The sequence below is a fragment of the Gymnoscopelus microlampas genome (genome assembly GCF_963454915.1).
Source record: "Gymnoscopelus microlampas genome assembly, chromosome: 23".
Classification (NCBI taxonomy): Eukaryota; Metazoa; Chordata; class Actinopteri; order Myctophiformes; family Myctophidae; genus Gymnoscopelus; species Gymnoscopelus microlampas.
The window spans coordinates 30,640,658-30,660,867 of NC_139960.1; the positions used below are offsets into that span (position 1 = coordinate 30,640,658).

A 20,210-nucleotide genomic window follows, 5' to 3' on the forward strand; every position below is an offset into this window, starting at 1 on the left:
TAAAATATTACTAGTTACTTTGTAGATTTAGATTACAAAATATACACTAACCACTTCAACCCTATATCATTTATATCTACAAGCTCACAACACGTCGCAAAAAAAATACATGTTGTGAGCTTGTAGATCTGCTATTTTCAAAAGACTTACTTTTTTTGTATTAGACTTTACATTTGGAAACTTGTGAAATGGGACATTCTGCATAATGACTACTTTTACTTTTGGTACTTTAAGTATAGTTTGATGCCAACCTTTTGTACTTACTCAAGTTTGACCAGAATGGAACAGAGCCTTCATTAGTACCATTGGTACTAATGAAGGCTCTGTTCCATTCTGGTCAAACAGAGTCAGGGTGCTGTTATTGTGCATGTTGGCTCACTGGAAACTCTCTGCTACACCAGTGGGTCTCAAAGTGTGGTCCAGGTACCCTCATGGCTCCTTGAGGACCATGGACCCCTTACGGGTGTGTAACTCTGCGTGTACAAATGCGTACAAATGGAAATGGAACCAAATGGTACAAATGGTACGAATGGAAATGGAACCAAATGGACCTGTAAGGGTCCATTTGGTTCCATTTCCATTCGTACACTCTCAGAGTTATGGGGGTCCTTGAAATTAAAAGGTTTGAGAACCACTGTGCTACACTAAATGCAACAGAGCCTTCATTAGAATCATTGGTAACACCTGTGAAGTAAGTAAGGAAGAGGCCCAATTTCTTTCCAATATGGCTGCTCTGCAGAGCCTATAGTGTGCAGAACAGTAATCAAATTGTGGCTACTTTGAATCATCTTAAATATTAAAGAAATCTGGTTTGTTTAACACTTTTTTGTTTACTACAGAATTCCACATAATACACCCTGATTAAAAATGGTCAAAAAAACTGTTTGCTCTTTAAAGAATTTTTAATTCCAAATATTTTGCAACCAATCAGTATTTACTGTGCTCTCACCACATGCGCGCACACACACGCGCACGCACGCACGCACACACACACACACACACATACACACACACAAAGTGCAGACATTAGACAATGACAATTATACAGCACTGTCAAAGGTAGGCAGCATGAAGAGTAAAAGGTGCCAAATATTGCACGTTATGATAAGGCAGATCAAACTCTTCCGGAAGAAACAAAAATGAGGTAACAGTTGATTTAAAAAAAAAACGTAAAAACACGGTTCAGCTGTAATAAACCTCCAGTTTCATACCAAATCCACTTCCAAGTGCTCTTAAGCCAAATAGAGTATACTGTATGTTTAGACATTTTCTAGACTTGAATTTTCAATTAACCACTTGAACCCCAGCGTCCATATTCCGGTGGGAGCAATAGCATATCTACAAGCTCACAAAGCCTTGCGTTGTGATGCCTTGTGAGCGTGTAGATCAGCTATTTTTGGAGAACAGATTTTGTGTAGATGGAAAAAGTGGTCAAAGTACAGTTGTAACTCAAGTCCAGTTCTAGACTACGGGGCTTCAAGTGGTTAACTGTATGCTGATTAATGAATGCCACACACAAAGACGAAAAGAACAAAATCCTTTGTCTAAACTCCCAAAACCTTAAAGGGATAGTTCACCCCAAAAAAAAAAGTTTTTTTCTATCGATTAAGGATAATTCCTTTAAGGATAATTCCTTTTAACAGGTCGTTCATGAAAGTCCTTGCGGTCTTGTTTCCAATGAGAACCTGTGAGCAATTAGGGGTTAAGAGTCTTGCTCAGGGACAAATTTCATTTCATCGACACATATGCTGGCCTGGCCTGGGATCGAACCTGGGGCAACCAGGGCCTCTGGCTCCCTAGGCGGGCTCACTAACCACTCAGCTATGGCCGCCCTTAGTCACCCCATGGAGACTTTGAACCCCGAATTGCCAATAATTTGATGACCAGCGGACCGGTAGGCAGCGGTTCTGGTAGGAGACACAAAGGAGACTCTTTGTGTCTACTACCGGAACCGCTGCCGGTCATCAAATTATTGGCTTAGGAATGAGACAAAAAACTAAAAATATCCATGAATTCAAGTCTCCGTGGGGTGACTAATCGATAGAAAAAAAGTAATTTAGGGGTGAACTATCCCTTTAAGATACAAAATGACAAAACCTATACCAAGAAGAGGTGTCGGTAGCCTGCTTTGGTTTGACCATGTCATTCAATAAGATGCAACACATTCATAATCATGCTGTACGCAGCATAAAAGAAAGATTTCTTCAGAGTGGGTATTTCTCAATGTAAAATCAGATAAGATGTTAGGTGAATGATATTGCTTCCATAAAAATAATCTTTAAATGCTTGTTCCCAAAAAGAGCTCAAACTCTAAGAGGCCATACCTGAGAATTTAGGATGTTCACATAAGCACAGCATACCTTTCCATAAATCAATGTAAACAAAATGAAACTGAAATTCTACACAGTGGAGTAGCTTGAACTAAGAACCAAAGTCCAATCTGTAACGTGAACCACAATTTGTGAGGATTATTGTTCAGAAGAAGCCATCATACTGAATATGCTCCACCAGATATATATTTGTTCCTAGAGGCAAATGTCAAATAGTGAATTACAAATTAAAACACAAAAATCTGAACGATAAATTAACATTCAATTTCAAAACCACAAATATTTGCCCAAATCAGTGTCCCCAACAACTGCACCCGCAAATATTTCTTTTGATTTAACTGTGGTTTCCTGCAACCTCAGGAGGAGCAGTCGATGTAAGTAGACACCATGTTCCCCCTGCGCTGGGTCACTGTCCGGCAGTGCTGCTTTCCTGAGCCGTGAAACTGGCTGCCAGTCCTGGTGCTGTGTGCGTTGAAGGAGAACATCTTCTCCAAGTCCTCAAAAACGTTGTCGAAGACTCTCCCGCCAGTTCGATCCTGGAACTGGCTCTTGTGTCTGTTCATGGCCTCCTGGTGGGCCTTGAAGTGGGCATCAAAGTGATTCTTCTGATGGGCATGGAACTGCTGCTGCTGGTGTTGGTGCTGCTGCCCAAATGGTTTGAAGTCTTTGAACATGTCGTTGAAGTTGAACGACTGGAAGTGCTGCTGGAAGTTATAGTTGCTGCCTCTTCCGCCTCCTGCGCCTGCCGAGGGCCCATGGCCAAACCGGTCATACTCCTGCCTCCTCTTGTCATCTGATAAGGTCTCGTAAGCTGGTAGAGAGAGACAAACAAACAAACAAACAAACAGGCATTCGTTATTATGTTTAGCACACGGATGGAGCTCACATCAAGCTGGTTCTTAATCGAGCTTCATTCATGACATGGATGAAGCTGGATTATCTCAAAACAAGAAAATAACGTCATTATTTGTTCGGTTGGTGGTAATGCTCATTGAACCAGACAGACGAGTGAATACATAAATAAATAAAACAAGTAGTAGTGGAGATTGACAGGAAACAGGGAAAGAGTCAGGGAGTGACACAGCAAAGGTCCACTGGGCTCAAGAATCAAACCCAGGACCTGCTGTCAGGCTGCATCAGAGGCTATATACAGTATACACGCCTTAACCAACCGGCACCCCCGCAATGTGTTGTTTTAATGCAAGTGTGGTTGAGTCAGTGTTCCCACGGCACAACAAAGTGTGTGTCCTTATGCGAAGAGGATGGATACAAAAAAATACAAAAAAAAAAATCCGGTGTCGTTTCTATTTAACCCTTTAAGACCGTGAACGCATCTGTGTAATTTTTTTAAAAGAGCTCATACTGCTATTTTTTGGAAAGATCGTGGACAATCGTTTAAAATATATATATATATATATATAATATATATTTTAAAGCGAACATTTGTAACTCAAATCTTTGCTTCTTGGGGATTCTACAAATGTCTTCTAAATTCTAACTTTTTTTTTTTTTTAAAACATATGTTGCTGTAATATTTTAAAAAAATAGCACATCTACGAGCTCATAGCACGGCACTCAAGCTTGTAGATCTGCTATTTTCGAATAGCCAAGGAAATCTTAAAATGACACACAGATGCGTTCGTTCACGGTCTAAATGGGTTAAAGCAGCGACAGTGCTCACTCACCCTCTGCTATTTCTCTGAACTTGGACTCTGCGTCAGGGCTCTTGCTTCTGTCAGGGTGGTGCTTCATGGCCAGTTTGTGGAAGGCCTTCTTGATCTGGCGTTCAGAGGCATCCCTGGGCAGCCCCAGTATGTCATAGTAGTCCCTCTTGGCCAGGATGAACTCTGAGATGAGCAGAATGTGGACTGCCAGCAGAAACACAGACTGTGCCGAGGCCATACTGCTGCTGTCACTCCCTCACCCTGTGTGAGAAGCACAGTTTGACTCCATGAACAATTTGACACCTCAATGGAATGAAGGTCATCGATCACGATCATTGCGTTGCACTACATTCACCTTATTTATTCAGAGCGATGTGTGCCACCCACAAGATGAGACGTAAATTGTAAATAGTAGCTTTGCGGAGCAATCGGTCTAATAACTTCGGCAGTGGTGGAAAAGGTACTCAAATGTTTTTACTTAAGTAAACGTATCAATACTGCAATGTAGTAATACTCTGTTACAAATAAAAGTCCAGAATTCAAAATTTACTTCAGTAAAAGTATTGGTATCAAAATGTACTTAAAGTATCAAAAGTAGAAAGTACTTATTGAACAGAATGACCCATTTCACAAGTCTTCAAATGTATACAAATCTTTTGAAAATAGCAGATCTACAAGCTCATAATTGTGAGCTTGTAGATCTGCTATTTTCAAATGGCCAAAATATTTATAGGGCTTAAGTGGTTAATGTATGTTTTGTAATAATAATCAAAATCTACAAGGTAACTAAATTAGTAACTAAAGCTGTCAAACAATTGTAGTGGAGTAAAAAAAATACAATATTTGCCTCTGAGATGTAGTGGAGTAGAAGTAAAAGTATTGAAAATTGGAAATATTGAAGAAAGTTAAAAGAAATCCTTAAAAGTGTACCTAAGTACAGTACTTAAGAAAATGTACTTAGTTACGTTACACCACTGAACTTCAGTGGCCTTTAAACAGCCATGATACATGATATAAAATGTCTGTATTCAGAGATCAAATCAAACTCACTGTAGCCTATTAAGCCCTAAATACAGTGGTGTAAAGTAACTAAGTACATTTATACAAGTACACGTACTTAAGTACACATTTGAGGTATTTATACTTTACTGGAGTATTTCATTTTCAGTACTTTTACTCCACTACATCTCAGAGGCAAATATTATACTTTTGCTCCACTACATTCATTTGAAAACTTTAGTAACTAGTTACTTTGTAGATTTTAATTATTACAAAACTACTTTTTCCACCACTGCTTACGACGAATAGCACAAATAGGCTATAGTCAGATCTGCTTTTTTTCACTGTGTTACCCTCCCCAAAATACCAGGGACACCAGGAGGATAGTGGTTAAATCACAGCCTTGACACTTTCCTGATTATTTCTTTATTAGTTAGCTAAATAAAGACATTAAACAGCCTCATTCGTTCAAATAAAAGCGTGCAACGTACCTGCAGTGCGATGTCAGAAGAGACACTGATAGACAGAAGACTCACAGCTGATCGGCAGCGTTGCCAGATTCTGCGAGAGAAATAAGCAACCAGGGTTTATGAAAACAACCCGCCGCAACTACCTCTATTTTACAAGCAACTTTGCAGAAAAACAAGCCCAAAGTCGCTTATAGTATGCGGACATGGCAACTCTGCTCAACATGTTGATGATTTGCATTCCTGAGCCCAAACACCACGACTCGCTTCCTCATTGGTCGGTTTCCCTACCTCGTGACTCACAGCTCCCTCATTGGTCCACGTGAACACTGTACGTACAGCGTGGATCAGTGTTGCCATGTCGGCGTATTATAAGCGACTTCGGGCTTCTTTTTCTGTAATGTTGCTTGTAAATATTGGTTAGTTGCAGGTTGCGGTTTGTTGAGCTTGTTTCTAAAGTGTACTTGCTTATTTAGGCTTGCTTCCACATTTTTTAATCATTATTTAAACCAGTGGTTCTCAAACATGTTCATGAAAAATTGTGCACAGGCCAGGGAGCATTTGTGTTGTTAGAATGTTTCAAAAACATATTCCAAATATTCGCATCGCGATGCATTGACAGCTTGTAGATCGCCCCAAATTTAGGTTTATTAAAGTGCTCATGCCTCATGTGGCTTCTTTTGGGCTTGTTTTCCTAGACCTAGTTGCTTATTTCTCTCGCAATATCTGGCAACGCTGGCGTGGATCTGCTGTGACCCAGACGTCGCTGCGTAGTGCATACACTTTAGGATTGTGGGTAGTGTAGTATTTCTCCATAGCATCGTTTTTTCTTAAAACTATAATTATAACTATAACAACTATTGATTGATTGATGTACTTTATTTAGTAAGACATGAGAATAACAGTACATGGACGTACAAATTCACAATACATGGTCTACTAAACTGGGAGACTCATTAAGCACTGAGCTTGTTTAAGATGAGATCCCCATGCACACAAATCATGATGACATATAAGAGACAGACAGATATACACACTACTATACAGAATGGCATACAATCAGCTTACAGGTTACTGGTATGAAGAGTGGGTTAAGACTGACAGGGGCCATTTCCGAATTGCAGCCAAGGTGTATCTTTAGGGCAGTTTTGAAAGTGAGTAGGGTTTTACACTCCGTTACTCCTTTTGGTAGGGCATTCCACATTTTTGATGAATAGCATGAGAACGAGTTCATTCCCTTTGTTGAGACAAATCTGGGTTGAACATGATTAGTGGATTGATTGCGTACAGACGTGTGGCTCAAGTTGAACCAGTCCAGAATTGATACAACTTAAGCCACACGTCTGTACGCAATCAATCCACTAATCATGTTCAACCCAGATTTGTCTCAACAAAGGGAATGAACTCGTTCTCATGCTATTCATCAAAAATGTGGAATGCCCTACCAGTAGTCTCTACTACAGTGGTTCTCAACCTGTGGGTCGGGACCCCCAGGGGGGTCCAGGCCTCACATGGTTTTGGGGGGATCCCCAAATGACAGTGAGGTGACATAGGACTTTTAAGACCTTTTTATTAAAAACATCTTATTTTTCTTATTTGTTTTTTTTTGGTATTAAAACGTTTTTAATACCTACAAAAAGAACCGCGAGGCGTTGTGAGCTTGTAGATCTGCTATTTGCACAATATTTGTCTGTGGAACGGAGTCAAACAAAATGTAATGCCTCAACTCCTACATTCCAAATGCTTGTCAGGGGTCTCAAATATGATTATTTTGGGGGGGGGGGCTGAAAAGGTCGAGAACCACTGCTATAGTAATCTTAAATCAGGCCTCTCCTCATGTTATTGTTAAAATAAGCTTCTTTATGTTATTGCTTCATTCGTTTTTTCCTTTAATCACCGATACAGTCAGTACCTGCCAATAATAGGCTATTAATTTACAAACCAGTAGGATAGGCTAAGTAAGAATGGATTTTTTATATTTGTATCTTTTTTCATTTTTTTCACATGGGTATTCAATAAATTATATGACCTGTATTTAAAGGTAGGGTAAGTGATTTTTTTTGTATTATTATTATTTTGTTTAAAGGTTATAGTACTATATTCTGACAATAAACATTGCTACAGAGCATTTGTTCGGTCGGTCACAGGGGTCTCTCCAGCTCTTTAGTAAACAGAATATAAGTATTATTTTCAGGTAGGTGACACATTTTAAGCCAATCAGGAGAGAGTTTAATAAAGAGCTGGAGAGACATAGGAGACTGCTTTTACTGAACAAACACTCTATAGCAATGAGTACTATCAGAATATAGAGCTATTTATTTAACACTTATTTTAACCAAAGTAAATCACTTACCCCGATCATATTTTAAAGAAACAGACAAGGCGCTGCTGCGCATGCCGCTGGCGTTGCCGCTATTCCCTGTTCTTCCTCTTCGGCCTGGTGGGTGTTCCTCTTCCTCCAACACTGGCACAACTCTATGCACGTGCAACTGCACTGTAGCCGACCTGGTGCTGCTGGCCTGCTTGCCCTTCAGGGTGCTCTATACAACAGCAGAGGAAAACCCCTGGGCGCTGGGTTCGGCGGCGTGCCAGCTGGTGATCAACGTGTAGGCTACTACATGAACATGTATGTCAGCATCGCCCTGCTGGGGCTCATCAGCCTGAACCGCTACACCTGGCTGAGGGGGAGAGGAGGTGGAGCCTGGGGTGTGGCTAGGTGGCAGGGCAGCGGGCCTGGGTGGCGTGTGGTCTGCTGTGAGGGTATCACCGGCCGTGTTGGTGCACATAATCTCCGCGTCGCGTCGGAGGGCAACGACGTGGCTGGCAAGTGTTTCCGGTACAAGCAGAGCTGCACGCCGCTATGGAAGCATGGCCAGGAAGTTGTTCATCCTTGTTCATCCTCTTCCTGTTGTGTGCTTCGTGTCGTACCACGCCTTTCGTCCCGGCATCCTCTCCCAGCTCAGCCCGTTGCCACAGTCCTGTGTATCGGACCAATGAGGTGATCAACAGCTGTCTGGATCCCAGCATGTACTTCCTATTATCCGGCCTGGTGCGCAAAGCAGCCACTCGCGTGCTTGGCAGGCATTCACACCGAATTGGAGACAAAGACTGATTTTAATAAAGCAATTTTGTGTCCTTTGATTCGCTAGATAAAATGGGCTTGTAGTAGGCTAGGTATGTGTATCAACAGTAGAATTACCAGTAAATATACCAAGGTAAATGTCTCTACAGTAATGTCTATAAATTACAATAAGTATAAATTTGTCTTTATTGCTACATGTCCTGCTCCTGAGATGCACCGAGGCCTGTGTGTTTTTGGCTGAGGCACTGATTTATCCTTTTTGTATATTTGTACGTATCTGCCAAAAGGATAGAACACACGGTCGAGAGCTTATTTCCATTGTGGTCCTTTTGATTGCTTTGCTATTCGTAACAGTCCTGATTTTATCATTTTAATTAATAAAAGTAAGCTGTAAACAGTTCACATATCTCTTCTGATTTATTTTACATATAATTAGGCACTGAAGATTAGCTGTCGCCCCAGCGTCAGCTAATGGGGATTAATGCCCGTTGGGAACGATGGTCGTCGGGATACGCATGCCCCTTAATACTTGTTCTACCTGTTGTCAGAGTATGCGTTGTACCCGTCTGGTCTGTCTTGTCCCTTTTATATGCCCATAATATGGATATCTCTCCATTCTGTCTTCTTGTCTGTCTGCCAGTGTCCTTTTGATGCCCATATATGGTTATCTCTGTATCTGTCTGTCCTTTTTCATTTTATGCCCATATATGGAGATCCCTGATGTCATCAATTTATGCCCCTATATTGATGTATTGATCAGATCGGCGGTTCTGGACAACCGGATCTCTCTATCTGCATATGAATGGGCATACCGACTTCATGCTGCCAAGTGTGGGGGACCTACGGTTTCCGAGAACTGAAAAAGCATGTATGCTGAGCGGCCTGAATTCGGGTCTGAGGGAGAGATAGAGGCTTCCTGAAGGCCTAACTGACCTTTGAATGACATTTGGGCCGGGCTTCGCATAATGTTTATGCCGATTGTGCAACATAGCCAATGACAGAAGAAACCCGACTACGCCGTCCTAGTTACTACAATAACAAATAAATGGAGAAAATCACCGATCCCTCTAAAAAAAAAGAAGGGGGGGAAAAAAAGAGAAAAAAAGTCCTTTTCAGAGCCACCTCCCTCTCCTCTTGGTATGATCTTGCTGTGGTGGAGAGGCTTGTGTGACTCAATGACCCTGAGAGCAACACTAGTGGGGGTTCAAACTCCTAACAGGTCTAAATCATACCACCAGACAGTCTCTCTTTTTGTAATTAAGAGTGAGCTAATTACTGGAAAGATCGAGGATCTATTTAAATCCATTCATCCATGAGAAGTTTGAAAAGCCTATCGCATGAGGTTTACGGTGGAGTTGGAGCACGGCACCCGACCCACCGTCTTGATCCATGGCAGGAAGCGACATCCCGACAGCATCTGACTGCAGCACAGGGCCAACACCAAGGGTGTTGCTTTGACGGGTATTGTTCTTCGTCCCGCAGGGTGCCTGATCACCTACACAGAAACTCATCTAGTGATTTTCTTGTGTGAGAATATTTTTCACATTTTGTGAACTCATAATCGCAGATCACCCCACATGATTTCATGAATTGGACGCCACGCCTTTATTAGATCCTGTGTTGTTTTAAATTGCATCAATATCAATGTCTTCCTCTTCTTTCTCAGCTTTGTCTGGCTTCACAGTCTCGACCATCAGCTCTCGGGCAGAGGATGAGTACACTACCTCAAAGTTCTCATCATCTTCATCTTCTTCATCACTCTCCTCCTCTGCCTCTTTCAGCCATTTGACGAACGGGGCGGCTTTGGCATGTATCTCTTTGGAAAGTTCCTTAGAGACATATCTCTTAGAAACTTTCTCTGCCCAGGTGATTATGACATCCTCTTGCAGCAGGTCTGCATCATAAAGGTCTTTGAGTATGTTGGGAACTCGTGGGAGCAGCTGAGCCTCGTGCAGCTTCACCAGGCATTCAAACCCTCCCAGCAGATATTTCTGGGCCTTCTTGTCATCACAGAATTGCAAAAAGTGGCGCTTGTACTTCTTGATCTGGTCCCTGATGTTCTCATTGAAGAGAAGCTCACTGAGGATGAGAGGTCCCATGGCCTTCACGTCTAGACGCTCTGCCTCAACCAAGATCGCGTTATCAGCAGCATCTATAGTTCTACTCTCCTTCTTTTGTTTGACAAAACTGTAGAACAAGTTGACCCTCTCCTCCAGGGGTTTCTCCAGGTCCTCACTGAGGGTGAAGTTTTTGGCATGGTCACTTATTTCCTCTATCCGTCTTCTCTGTGCTTCCTCTGTTGTCTCCTCCACCCAGTTTTCATCGTCGTCATCATCACCATCCCCAGCCTCTGGAGCGTCAATGTCACTTTGGTTTTCTGCCTCTGCGCTATCAGAACCGTTCTTTTTGTCCTTCTTGCGGTTCCTCTTTTTCTCCTTCTGGACAGAAGTGGATCCACTGTCGGCTTTCTTTGGTGGGTTTTTGAGGATGAAGGTGCAGAGTTTGTGGCTGGTGTCAACCATGCCACAATATCCACAAGCCTTACAAGAGTTGCCGATGGTTAGTTTCTTGGGGTTGACATGCAGGTCAGTTTCAGGGTTGTCACACTTAGGGCACAACACAAATTTTCTGATGAACCCATCAAGCACGTCCTGTAACTTGTTGGCCTCGTGGGAGCCATTGACAATGTAGCGGTCCTTCTTCGCGTCACACTGGATTTGAGCACCGAGTTCACAAGCAAAAAACTTGGTTGGATATGTTGGAGGCCTGTTCAATGCCTTTGCAACATCAACCATGTTGACAATGACTGTCTTGATTCCATTCCCTTTGCCTTCAACCTTGAGAATCAGATGGGGCATCTTGTAGCGGTAGAACGGGTCTGACACGCTGCGATTGACGTTGATAGACATGCTTTTTGGCTGATGTTAAGTCCATAAATAATAAAATCAGATCTCGAAAGACGCTTTGGAGGATGGTGGCTTCTCTGTCTGGAAATGAGATGACATAAATAACACCAAGTGGTTGTGGGCATTATCCAAATAGTTTCGGTGAGGTGTTGTCCGTTGACAATAGTAGAATATGATATTTATTTAAAGATGCTCTGCGTTTGAAAAACTGAAATACTCCCAAATTACTGACTGCTGCACGTTTTTTAACCAATGTTGCCAGCGCAACCAGTATTTATATCCTCAAACTTCCAATGTTGGTTTGCTGTGCGCTGATTGGACAGAGATGATGGTTGGTATGGTAGCATGGCGGCCAGAATTCCATATATGGAGATGATTGATGTCATACTGAAGACATCATAGTAGGCCCACTGCTGCTGTGGATTTTCTTACTAGTGGAGCGCTACGTCAAGTGCAAGTGCACACACTCGCGCATACACGATCGATGCGTGAGATAGATGCACTCTCACAGGCGCGAGTGCAGCTCGAACAACTAGTCAAAGGCTCTGAACTAATGGAGCGGCGTTCCACCGCGCCCCACAACCCTGCTGTCAATCACACTGTAAGAATGGTCGGCTTTTGATAAATGTGGCGGAGCCTCACCCCACCTGTTTTTCAACATGAAGAAGCGGAATACGGTTAAGAAAAGGAACTTCTCCGACATGAAGTTACCCCATCCCATCATCTCTGTGGATTCACACACAGCTGCAGCACACACGCCTATCATATACGTGGAATGGCACATGCTATTTGCATACACAGGGCACGGACCAATACCTGACCTAAAAAGAGATATGCATCTTCTTTTCTAATTCTAGCCATAAGTAAAGATGTCCTAAACAATTTTTTTAAAGAAAACATCACATGGATGCACCTGGGACGTATCATTAGTGTTGTAGCCAGGGTTAATAGGGTGTTTCGGGTCTCGCAACAACATACACCCTCGCCCAGGTGACCCAACCGGGGTTGATAAAGCCCTGTAGCTACCCACGGTCAGTCCTATAGGGAAAACTTGAATGATGAATTAGATAATAAATAGCCTACGCGTTGTCTTTTTCCCGTATAGTAGGCTTACGTTGTTGAATGACAACATTCACATCATGATTGGAATAAGTTTGGGTTTTAGTTTAACCCCTGAGCAGTGTGCACTGAGTGGAGACACGCACACTCTGCTGTTTTGCCAAATAAAGGAGTCCTGCGTCCTCCAGTGGTCCGTGGCCGTGACACCATGTTTATGAGAGATAGCCTGGGGCTGTCATCGTAATTTGAACTTTTATGGAGTGATTGATGAATTGGCTAGCGAAACGCATGAGGAACTCATAAATAGCACCACTCACTTAAAAAAAATTACTTTTTTTTAAGTGAGCTTCCATCACTGTGATGACCACTGTTGTTTTTAAATAGCACCGCTCACTTCACACTGGGTGTGATTTTTAGCGGCGCTGACTTTGTCTGTGTTCACCGTCAACGTTCTGATTGGTCAGACCCGTCAACAAAGTGATTGGTCAAGCTTCACGTGACACATGGCTATAAACCCATTATAAACACATATCGATGACAAAATGTATCAAAGGCGCCGCTACCTTCACACAGGGTGTGATTTTTTACTCCTAGGCTAGCTATATCTCTTTTTGTTGCCAGACCCAAGGGGTCGGGCTTACATGAGGCTTTGTATCTGTTTTCTCCATACATGGTATGTCACTTTGTCCCCCGGCCCCAGCCCAAAAAGTCTGTCCCCCTTTCGTCATAGAAGGGACATAGAAGGGACACAGGTCATGCGAAGCCCGGCCATTCAGATTTCAACCACTAGGGGTCTGGCAGTACCAGGTCTCCTGGTTCTAGTTTTTTAATCTGTCCTGTGTTTCATAACTGCTGTATTGCCATGACATCTGAATTTCCCCCACGGGATCAATATACTGTAGGTCTGTCTATGCTTGCCATTCAACTGAAAACAAATAATAAAAACAACAGGAAACAGCAAAGCTCTGTGTAGTGTGTAGTCTCACCAAGCCTCTCATAAACAACAGCACAAACTGAGGATACGAGATGTGCAGAGTAGTATCACAGATGCTTTTGGCCTACATGTCTATGTGCATGTTTTTAATAATATGTGATCAATCTGGATATACAGAATGCTACTGTTAAACAGGTCTGTTATTGTCTCCGCCAGGAGACTATGTTTTCGTTCTCGTTGTCTCCGCCAGGAGACTATGTTTTCGTTCTTGTCCTTCCGTGTGTCCACCAAGCTAACATTGGTCAAGCTTCACGTGACAATATGTTGAAAGGGTGTGCTTTGATTGGCTAGCGAGACGCTGTGGCAGCGGTGGCCTAGTGGTTAGAGGGGCGGCCTTGATACCGGAAGGTCCCTAGTTCGATTCCCCAATTCATCACATCAATCATGAATCACCGCTGAATAGCCCTTGAGCAAGGCTTCCATGCAGGGTCCGGCTGGAAACAAGCTTCGTGCTTAGTCCGACACCCTGGGTAAACAACAAACTTTGCTTTGCTTTGATGAAATAGAGACCTATAAATAGGTGTGTCACTTCAAAAGATCATTTATATCTTTTGAAGTGAGGTAAGACAGGATTAATCAGGAACAGTACTGGCGGAGACCTGTGCTCTGAGGAGCACATTTTCTAGTTTATTATGCATCTTTCTCTAGAATGATGCCATTGACAAATATGTGGGGGGAAATTTAAAGACAATAATGGTTGTAATTGTAACAGTGAAAACAGATAGTAGTATATATAAAAGCAATAAAGGCCTAGTTATCTGTGATTTAGACGGCTCACCCCATAGAAGCTAAGCTGTACTACTAAACTACAGATTCTTGTGCTCAGTGGAGCAAATACTGTTATCTCCTAGTCAGCGTTGCCAGATTCTGTGAGAGAAACAAGCAACCAGGTCTAGGAAAAACAGCCCAAAAGAAGCGATGGGCCACATGAGCACTTTAACATATACATCAGCTATTTGAAAATAGCAGATCTACAAGCTCACAACGCGCCGCGATGCGACGCGCTGTGAGCTTGTAGATCGGCTATTTTCAAATAAAATCTTGCGGAGAAATTATAATAAGCAAATCTGGCAACCCTGCTCCTAGTACAATTAAAGTTAAATATTTCAAAACGTATAGAACATATGTGGAAGATTGGGTGGTTCAAAGTTATGCGGGTTCTAAACTGTGCACAATATATTTGGCAGCTGATCAGTCCATCAGTTTGTGAGATTAGCCCAGATCAGATAAACAAACGGGCGAAAAAAACATAATATACCCTTTTATGCCCTCAACCTGGCAGAGATAACTACAGCGGTTCAGTCACTCACTGATGAACATACCGTAATCTCCGTCAAGGGCCTACCCAGGGCTGTGTGATGACACTTATGTTGTATCGTTGACGTATAACTCCATATTTAGGTAAAGTTTCATCGTGAAAATCATTAAATTAAATATCAAAAGAATATATACACAGTAAGTGAAAAAAACCAATTGGTCGATCGGTTAGCCCCAGACAAACAAACAAACAAGGCTGAACACATAATATTTCCGTTACCTTTGGCCTGATATAGTTAAAGGGTGCATTTGCTCAGTGGAGCACATCACCGTAATTGGGAAAAATCTTAGCCCAAAAAACTAAAAACACGCAAAAACATAATCTCCCTTTTGGAGATAACAAAAAACGATCGAATGGGGTGCTTGGTGGCTCAGCCAGTTCATACTGTACATTGCTCCTTGCTAGTTGCGAATCCAACTCCCGTCTTGTCTCGTTGTCCCCTCTCACTGTTCGCAGTTTCCTTTCTCTCTACACTACACTCATATCTTCTATACGTTCAGAAGCCTCTATCTCGGTCTGTCTGTGTCCATGTCAATCTTTTTGCATATACTGTATATGGAGATCCAAGTACACTCCCAAGTTGGTGCGTCATACATGACTGACTCAGCCTATAACAGTTCAAGCCTAGTCCACATTTGCAACGCAACGAGTTAGAACTTGCAGCCAGTTGAAGCGGCCTGAATTGACCTGTTGCCGTTTTGGGAGTCTGTTGCAAGTTGCAGTTGCAAATCATTGGTGTGGATGTACGCTGACAAAGGGTACTGTACTCTAATTAAGCAAAAAAATGCATAAGCATAAATAGTTGGGATGGATTACATGCAGAGGCTAAATTTCACGCAATGTACAGTGACAAATACCCCCAAAAGATTTAACAAAGAAACAAGACAGGGTCTTGTCAGTGCTGACATTCAGTCAGTACTATTACTGTAAGTGAGGTGTCTACATATTTGGGCAAGGTTCCACGATTGACTTATACATTATACAATTAAAGTTGAATATATTCCAAAAAATATGTGGGGAATAACTACAGGGTTACTTTCCTTGGCCCACTGGCAGTGTGCACAAACATCTGCCACTGATTACTTTGAGATTGGCGCCTGACAAACCTACAGACAGACAGACCCTTTTGTAGACAGCTTACCTGCTAGAGCCACGGCATGGGTGGGGTGCCTGGTGAGTGGTGACTCAGCCAGTTTGTGCACTGACCATATTATGCTCCTTGTGAGTTGCAAGGACTCGAAATGTGACTCACATTAGGTATCGCATGATGGGACTCCGCCCACGGATTCCTGTCTCCCTACACACCATCTAACTAAAGCATAAAATGCCCAAAACTGCAAAAACAGCAACACTATTGGATGGGAAGCCAGTTGGTCAACTGACCACATGCTCTGTCTCGCAAGGACCCACTCACACTTGACCTCGGTTTCTGTCTCTCCAAACTCTCCCATCTAAATAAAGCTTAACATAAATGAAAACTCACAATAAATGAATAAGTAAATAATTTTGGATGGGGTGCCTAAATAAATGTCCTATTTTTGTTGTGGTTGAGGTCCCCCTAAACTGTTACAAGTGTAGGGGCCTAGGGCCTCTTGGAATTGATCTGCTTACTGGCCTGTTCCTCTGCCTGGAGTGTAGAACGGAACGACTTCAATTTATTTTGAAATTCAGTTAAGGACTCTAACTTCTGGTATATGATCTGATCAAGCTGGGTGGCGTATAAATCTGCATCATAATCCACTACCTCTGTCATCTCCAACAAGACCTTTTCATCCTCCAGCCAGCCGTTTGACTCCTGGAAGACAGCTCGGTGGCCTTCTATGACCTGTTCCTCCATCTCCTCCATCTGAGACACTGCCTCATGGAAGGTACTCAGCTGTGGAGACACTTCTTCCTCATTCTGTTCACAGAGCATGTTGAGGTCATCTCTGTTTGGCGAGCTGCTCAGCCAGTCCTCATCCAAAAGTTCCAGCTGGTTGATTGCATGTATGTTGGGTTGACCCCCTTCCAATGTATGGTTGGGGTCAATTGTCAGCTCCTTCACCCTGTTAGCATAACGTAGCGTGTTGATGGTATTTTCACATGCCGTCATACCAGGGGATATTGTTGCAATCATGCACGTACGGGACTTCTCCCCAATGAAGGAGTCTCTGAGTACCTGAGTGAGCTTGCTGCCCCTGAAGGGAGTGTAAGGCTTGTTACGTCCCAGAGCTCTGATGCACTCCTTTAGTACCAGCAGACTCTTGTTAATCTCAGCTGCCTCCATAAAAGTCTGGCGGTCGGAACCGGACGTGTCAGCTCCTCTCTCGCTCCCAGCCAGATCAATGAGCGAAAACTTCCCATGAACCATCCGTGAACAACCCTTCCTCCGTAGAATGATCTGGAACACAGCGTGGCTCCGAGAAGAGCGGCTGTTGGCTGAAGTCTGACCCGATGTTCGACGGGTGTTTCCCTCTTCTATGAGTTTGAGAACATCCTCTGTACATCTGACCTGTTTCTCCTGTAGTCCTAACACCTGAACCTGCTGTTTAGCATCCTCCAACACCTTTAGCTTAGATTTACCATTCAGCAGGTCAAACACCTTCTCATTGTAGATTTCAAAGAAGGTTGCGTATACTTGTAGGTCTAATTCCTTATAGTTGGGTTTCTTCAACATGAGAAATACATCCCTAGCAGTTAATGCGTAGATTCCCTTGGCACAATCTTGGGTCTTTCCAGACATATCTCCACCCATAGTATGTGTTTTTCCACTTCCTGTCTGTCCATAGGCAAAGCAGGTTGCCACTCCCCTCTCAAAGATGGTCTCCACTAGAGGCCTGGCTGTGAACCTGTACACCATCTCATTGGTTGTGGAGTCGTCGAAGGCGTAGTCGAATCGGAAGGTCTGGTTCTCCAGATAGCGGGTCAGGTCCACCTTCTGTTTGGGTTCATGGACCAACACCACATCTTTACTGGGAATGGTGATCACATCCAGGTCCTTCATGGCCATTTCCTTCTTGTTCAGTGGACGCTTCCTCACACAAACACATATTCTGTGTTCTTCAATCAGGTCTGCTGAGGTCAGAGGTCTGTACTCTAGACTGTCTCGGAAATCCCTGATCATGTACATGATCTCATAGTTAGGAATTGTAGTGTCTATCTCCTGTGCTCTCTTCTCTCTCAGCGCCTCAGCCTGCTGTCGACGGCTTTCTCTCTTCTCTTGGATTTTCTCCACCTCCTTCACACAGTTGGAATTCCTCCTCTTCTTCCTCTTCTGGAGTTGTGTGCCGGAGATAGTGGTGGCTGGAGTTGGCGGCCTGGTGCTGGTCGACGCCGTTCTGTTGTCTCTGGATTGAGCGTCACTCTTGGACAATGCAATGGTGTTGTGGTTCTTTGCAATTTTATTGATTTTAACAGATTTGACAGACGCAGGAGTGGGAGGAGGTGGTGGGGTGTCTGGGCTGGAGACAATGTACTCATTTGGGGCAACATTTGGGTTTAGAGCAAATATACTCTCCAAGTCGATCTCTTTTCCTTTTGTTTCTCCGTTCTCAATCAAGTCCACTGTGACGCTGTCGTTGTCCTCGTTCAGTGAGGTCACCATCACACTGAGCTTTATATCCACATAACTACCAGCAACAATCTTCCCAAAACGGTATGCCATTGTACATTACTTAAACTAATCTAAGTGTTCTATAGGGAAAATCAACGTATTTCTTTCTGCAGGAGACTTTTGGTCATTGAGGAAGATGCGGAGGACGTGTGTAAAATCTTTGTAAAGTTTATCAGAATATTTGGGACACAGGTTTGGAAACCTCCTGAAGTTTATAGCAAAATTCTGTCTGATGTGCAGCTATTATAAACACTATTTATATCCCCAAACTCTCCGAAGTTGGTGCGTCACATCAGCTGCACACTGATTGGACGAAAAAGATGATATCACGGTTGTTATTGTAGCAGAGATCAAATGCACTTGTTTTATGCCGGGATCTATAGGAGGCTAGCCGTCTAAGAAAAGATGTGTGTTTGTTTATTCGGTGCTAATCTTGAAGACCTCGTGGAGCAATCAGACCCAAATTTCATAATCGGTTCCGTTCAGTTCAGTACCCGGAGGTTATGCCGGAACGCCTACTGAGTGGCAAAAAACTACTTTCTGGCCTTGACAGCCCATACATCCAAACAGAAAAGTCCTATCTGATTGTATTAAACGATGTAAAACTCACCAACATGGCAGCTTTACGGAAAGCTTGAATTATCCTCTTTCTATTTGAAAAGTTTTTGTTTCATAAAAATCCACAGTAGACATGTTATGAGCTACTGTCTGTCAATAAATTACGTGCAGGTGATTATTTTTAAGTGTCAGAGTTTGGAAGCCTCGTTTTCAATAACCCAACGTCCTGCTGCCTCCTGCATTATGTGACATTTAGAAACAGGTGGTATGCAGGACCGTTGATTGATTTCCAACGAATGCTTCCAAACTCCAACTCTCCATGCTGCTCAATGTTTTGCCACTCAGTCTAGATGAGGGGCGCGTCCCGATAGAAAAGTGACATCATGTATTGTTAAGCAGTGCTTGTAGGCATGTAGTTCAGCTGGGGTCATCCCTATGTTCCCCAGGTCCTTAGGGTTAGGGTTTAGGGTTAGGTTTTAGTGTTAATGGGAGGTGTTTAAAAAGGCAAGTTAAATGCTCTGTTGCTCAGTTGTTCCTAAGAAATCCCCCAACTTAAAAAATCTGTAGTTCATTCCTTTGTTTTGAACAAAATGCCTCAAATCCTGAACGCAGAGTGTGAGTGCTGTGAAACTTTGCACACACATTCACACAATCCCTATGACCAGTCCATTGAGATATTTACCAACCACCTTCAATGTTGCTATAGCTACTTTTATCAAGTAGGCCTAAGGTTTAGTGTAGCTACTGTAGCTTATTCTGAAAGAGCTTTTAATGTAGCTCAGTTACCTTTTATGGAGACAAGCAGCTTCATGGCCGATCTTAAATTAACAAACTTTTACAACTCTCTCTCTCCATTAGAGTCAGTTAGTATAATAAAGGAATTTTCCTGAGGTGGATTTCCTTCAGTAGACCTAAAGTAATGTTTGCTAACATCAGGTTGTATTGCATGGATAACCTTTTAAAAGTATGACATTCAGTACCTGCAGCCTGCATCATTTACAAATGAGAGAACGTATTGAAACAGTCCTCAATCTCCAGATTAATGCTAGGCACAACAATCTAGATGTCTTGCCCAGTGGTAAAGGTCAAACTTTACTATAGTAGACCTTTTCTTTTTTCCATCTTTTAACTCAGGCGCTTGTGCACTGCAAGGCTATGACCACACATCTAGTGTGTGTTGCAGGGAGACACAGACCTTCTGAAAGAAGGGAGAGAACCTCACACCCAGGCCAGATGTTGTG

The 20,210-nt window shown here is 42.9% G+C and overlaps 3 protein-coding genes across 3 annotated transcripts; all 3 read right to left on the reverse strand.

The window, feature by feature from the left end:
• Positions 1-890: 890 nt before the first annotated feature.
• Positions 891-5,527, reverse strand: LOC311039651 (dnaJ homolog subfamily B member 9-like). Its single transcript, XM_084049589.1, has 3 exons — positions 5,485-5,527; positions 4,016-4,255; positions 891-3,141 (listed from the first exon to the last, which is right to left on the reverse strand). The coding sequence occupies exons 2-3, from the start codon at positions 4,230-4,232 to the stop codon at positions 2,687-2,689; spliced, it is 672 nt and encodes a 223-aa protein (XP_083905715.1). The 5' UTR covers positions 4,233-4,255; positions 5,485-5,527; the 3' UTR covers positions 891-2,686.
• Positions 5,528-10,167: 4,640 nt separating this feature from the next.
• Positions 10,168-11,451, reverse strand: LOC311039702 (eukaryotic translation initiation factor 5-like; the record flags this gene model as incomplete). The annotated part of the gene is made up of 1 exon (XM_084049657.1): positions 10,168-11,451. The coding sequence occupies one exon, from the start codon at positions 11,449-11,451 to the stop codon at positions 10,168-10,170; it is 1,284 nt and encodes a 427-aa protein (XP_083905783.1).
• Positions 11,452-16,367: 4,916 nt separating this feature from the next.
• Positions 16,368-18,462, reverse strand: LOC311039725 (kinesin-like protein KIF2A; the record flags this gene model as incomplete). Its single annotated transcript, XM_084049679.1, has 1 exon — positions 16,368-18,462. The coding sequence occupies one exon, from the start codon at positions 18,460-18,462 to the stop codon at positions 16,402-16,404; it is 2,061 nt and encodes a 686-aa protein (XP_083905805.1). The 3' UTR covers positions 16,368-16,401.
• Between the last annotated feature and the right edge of the window lie 1,748 nt (positions 18,463-20,210).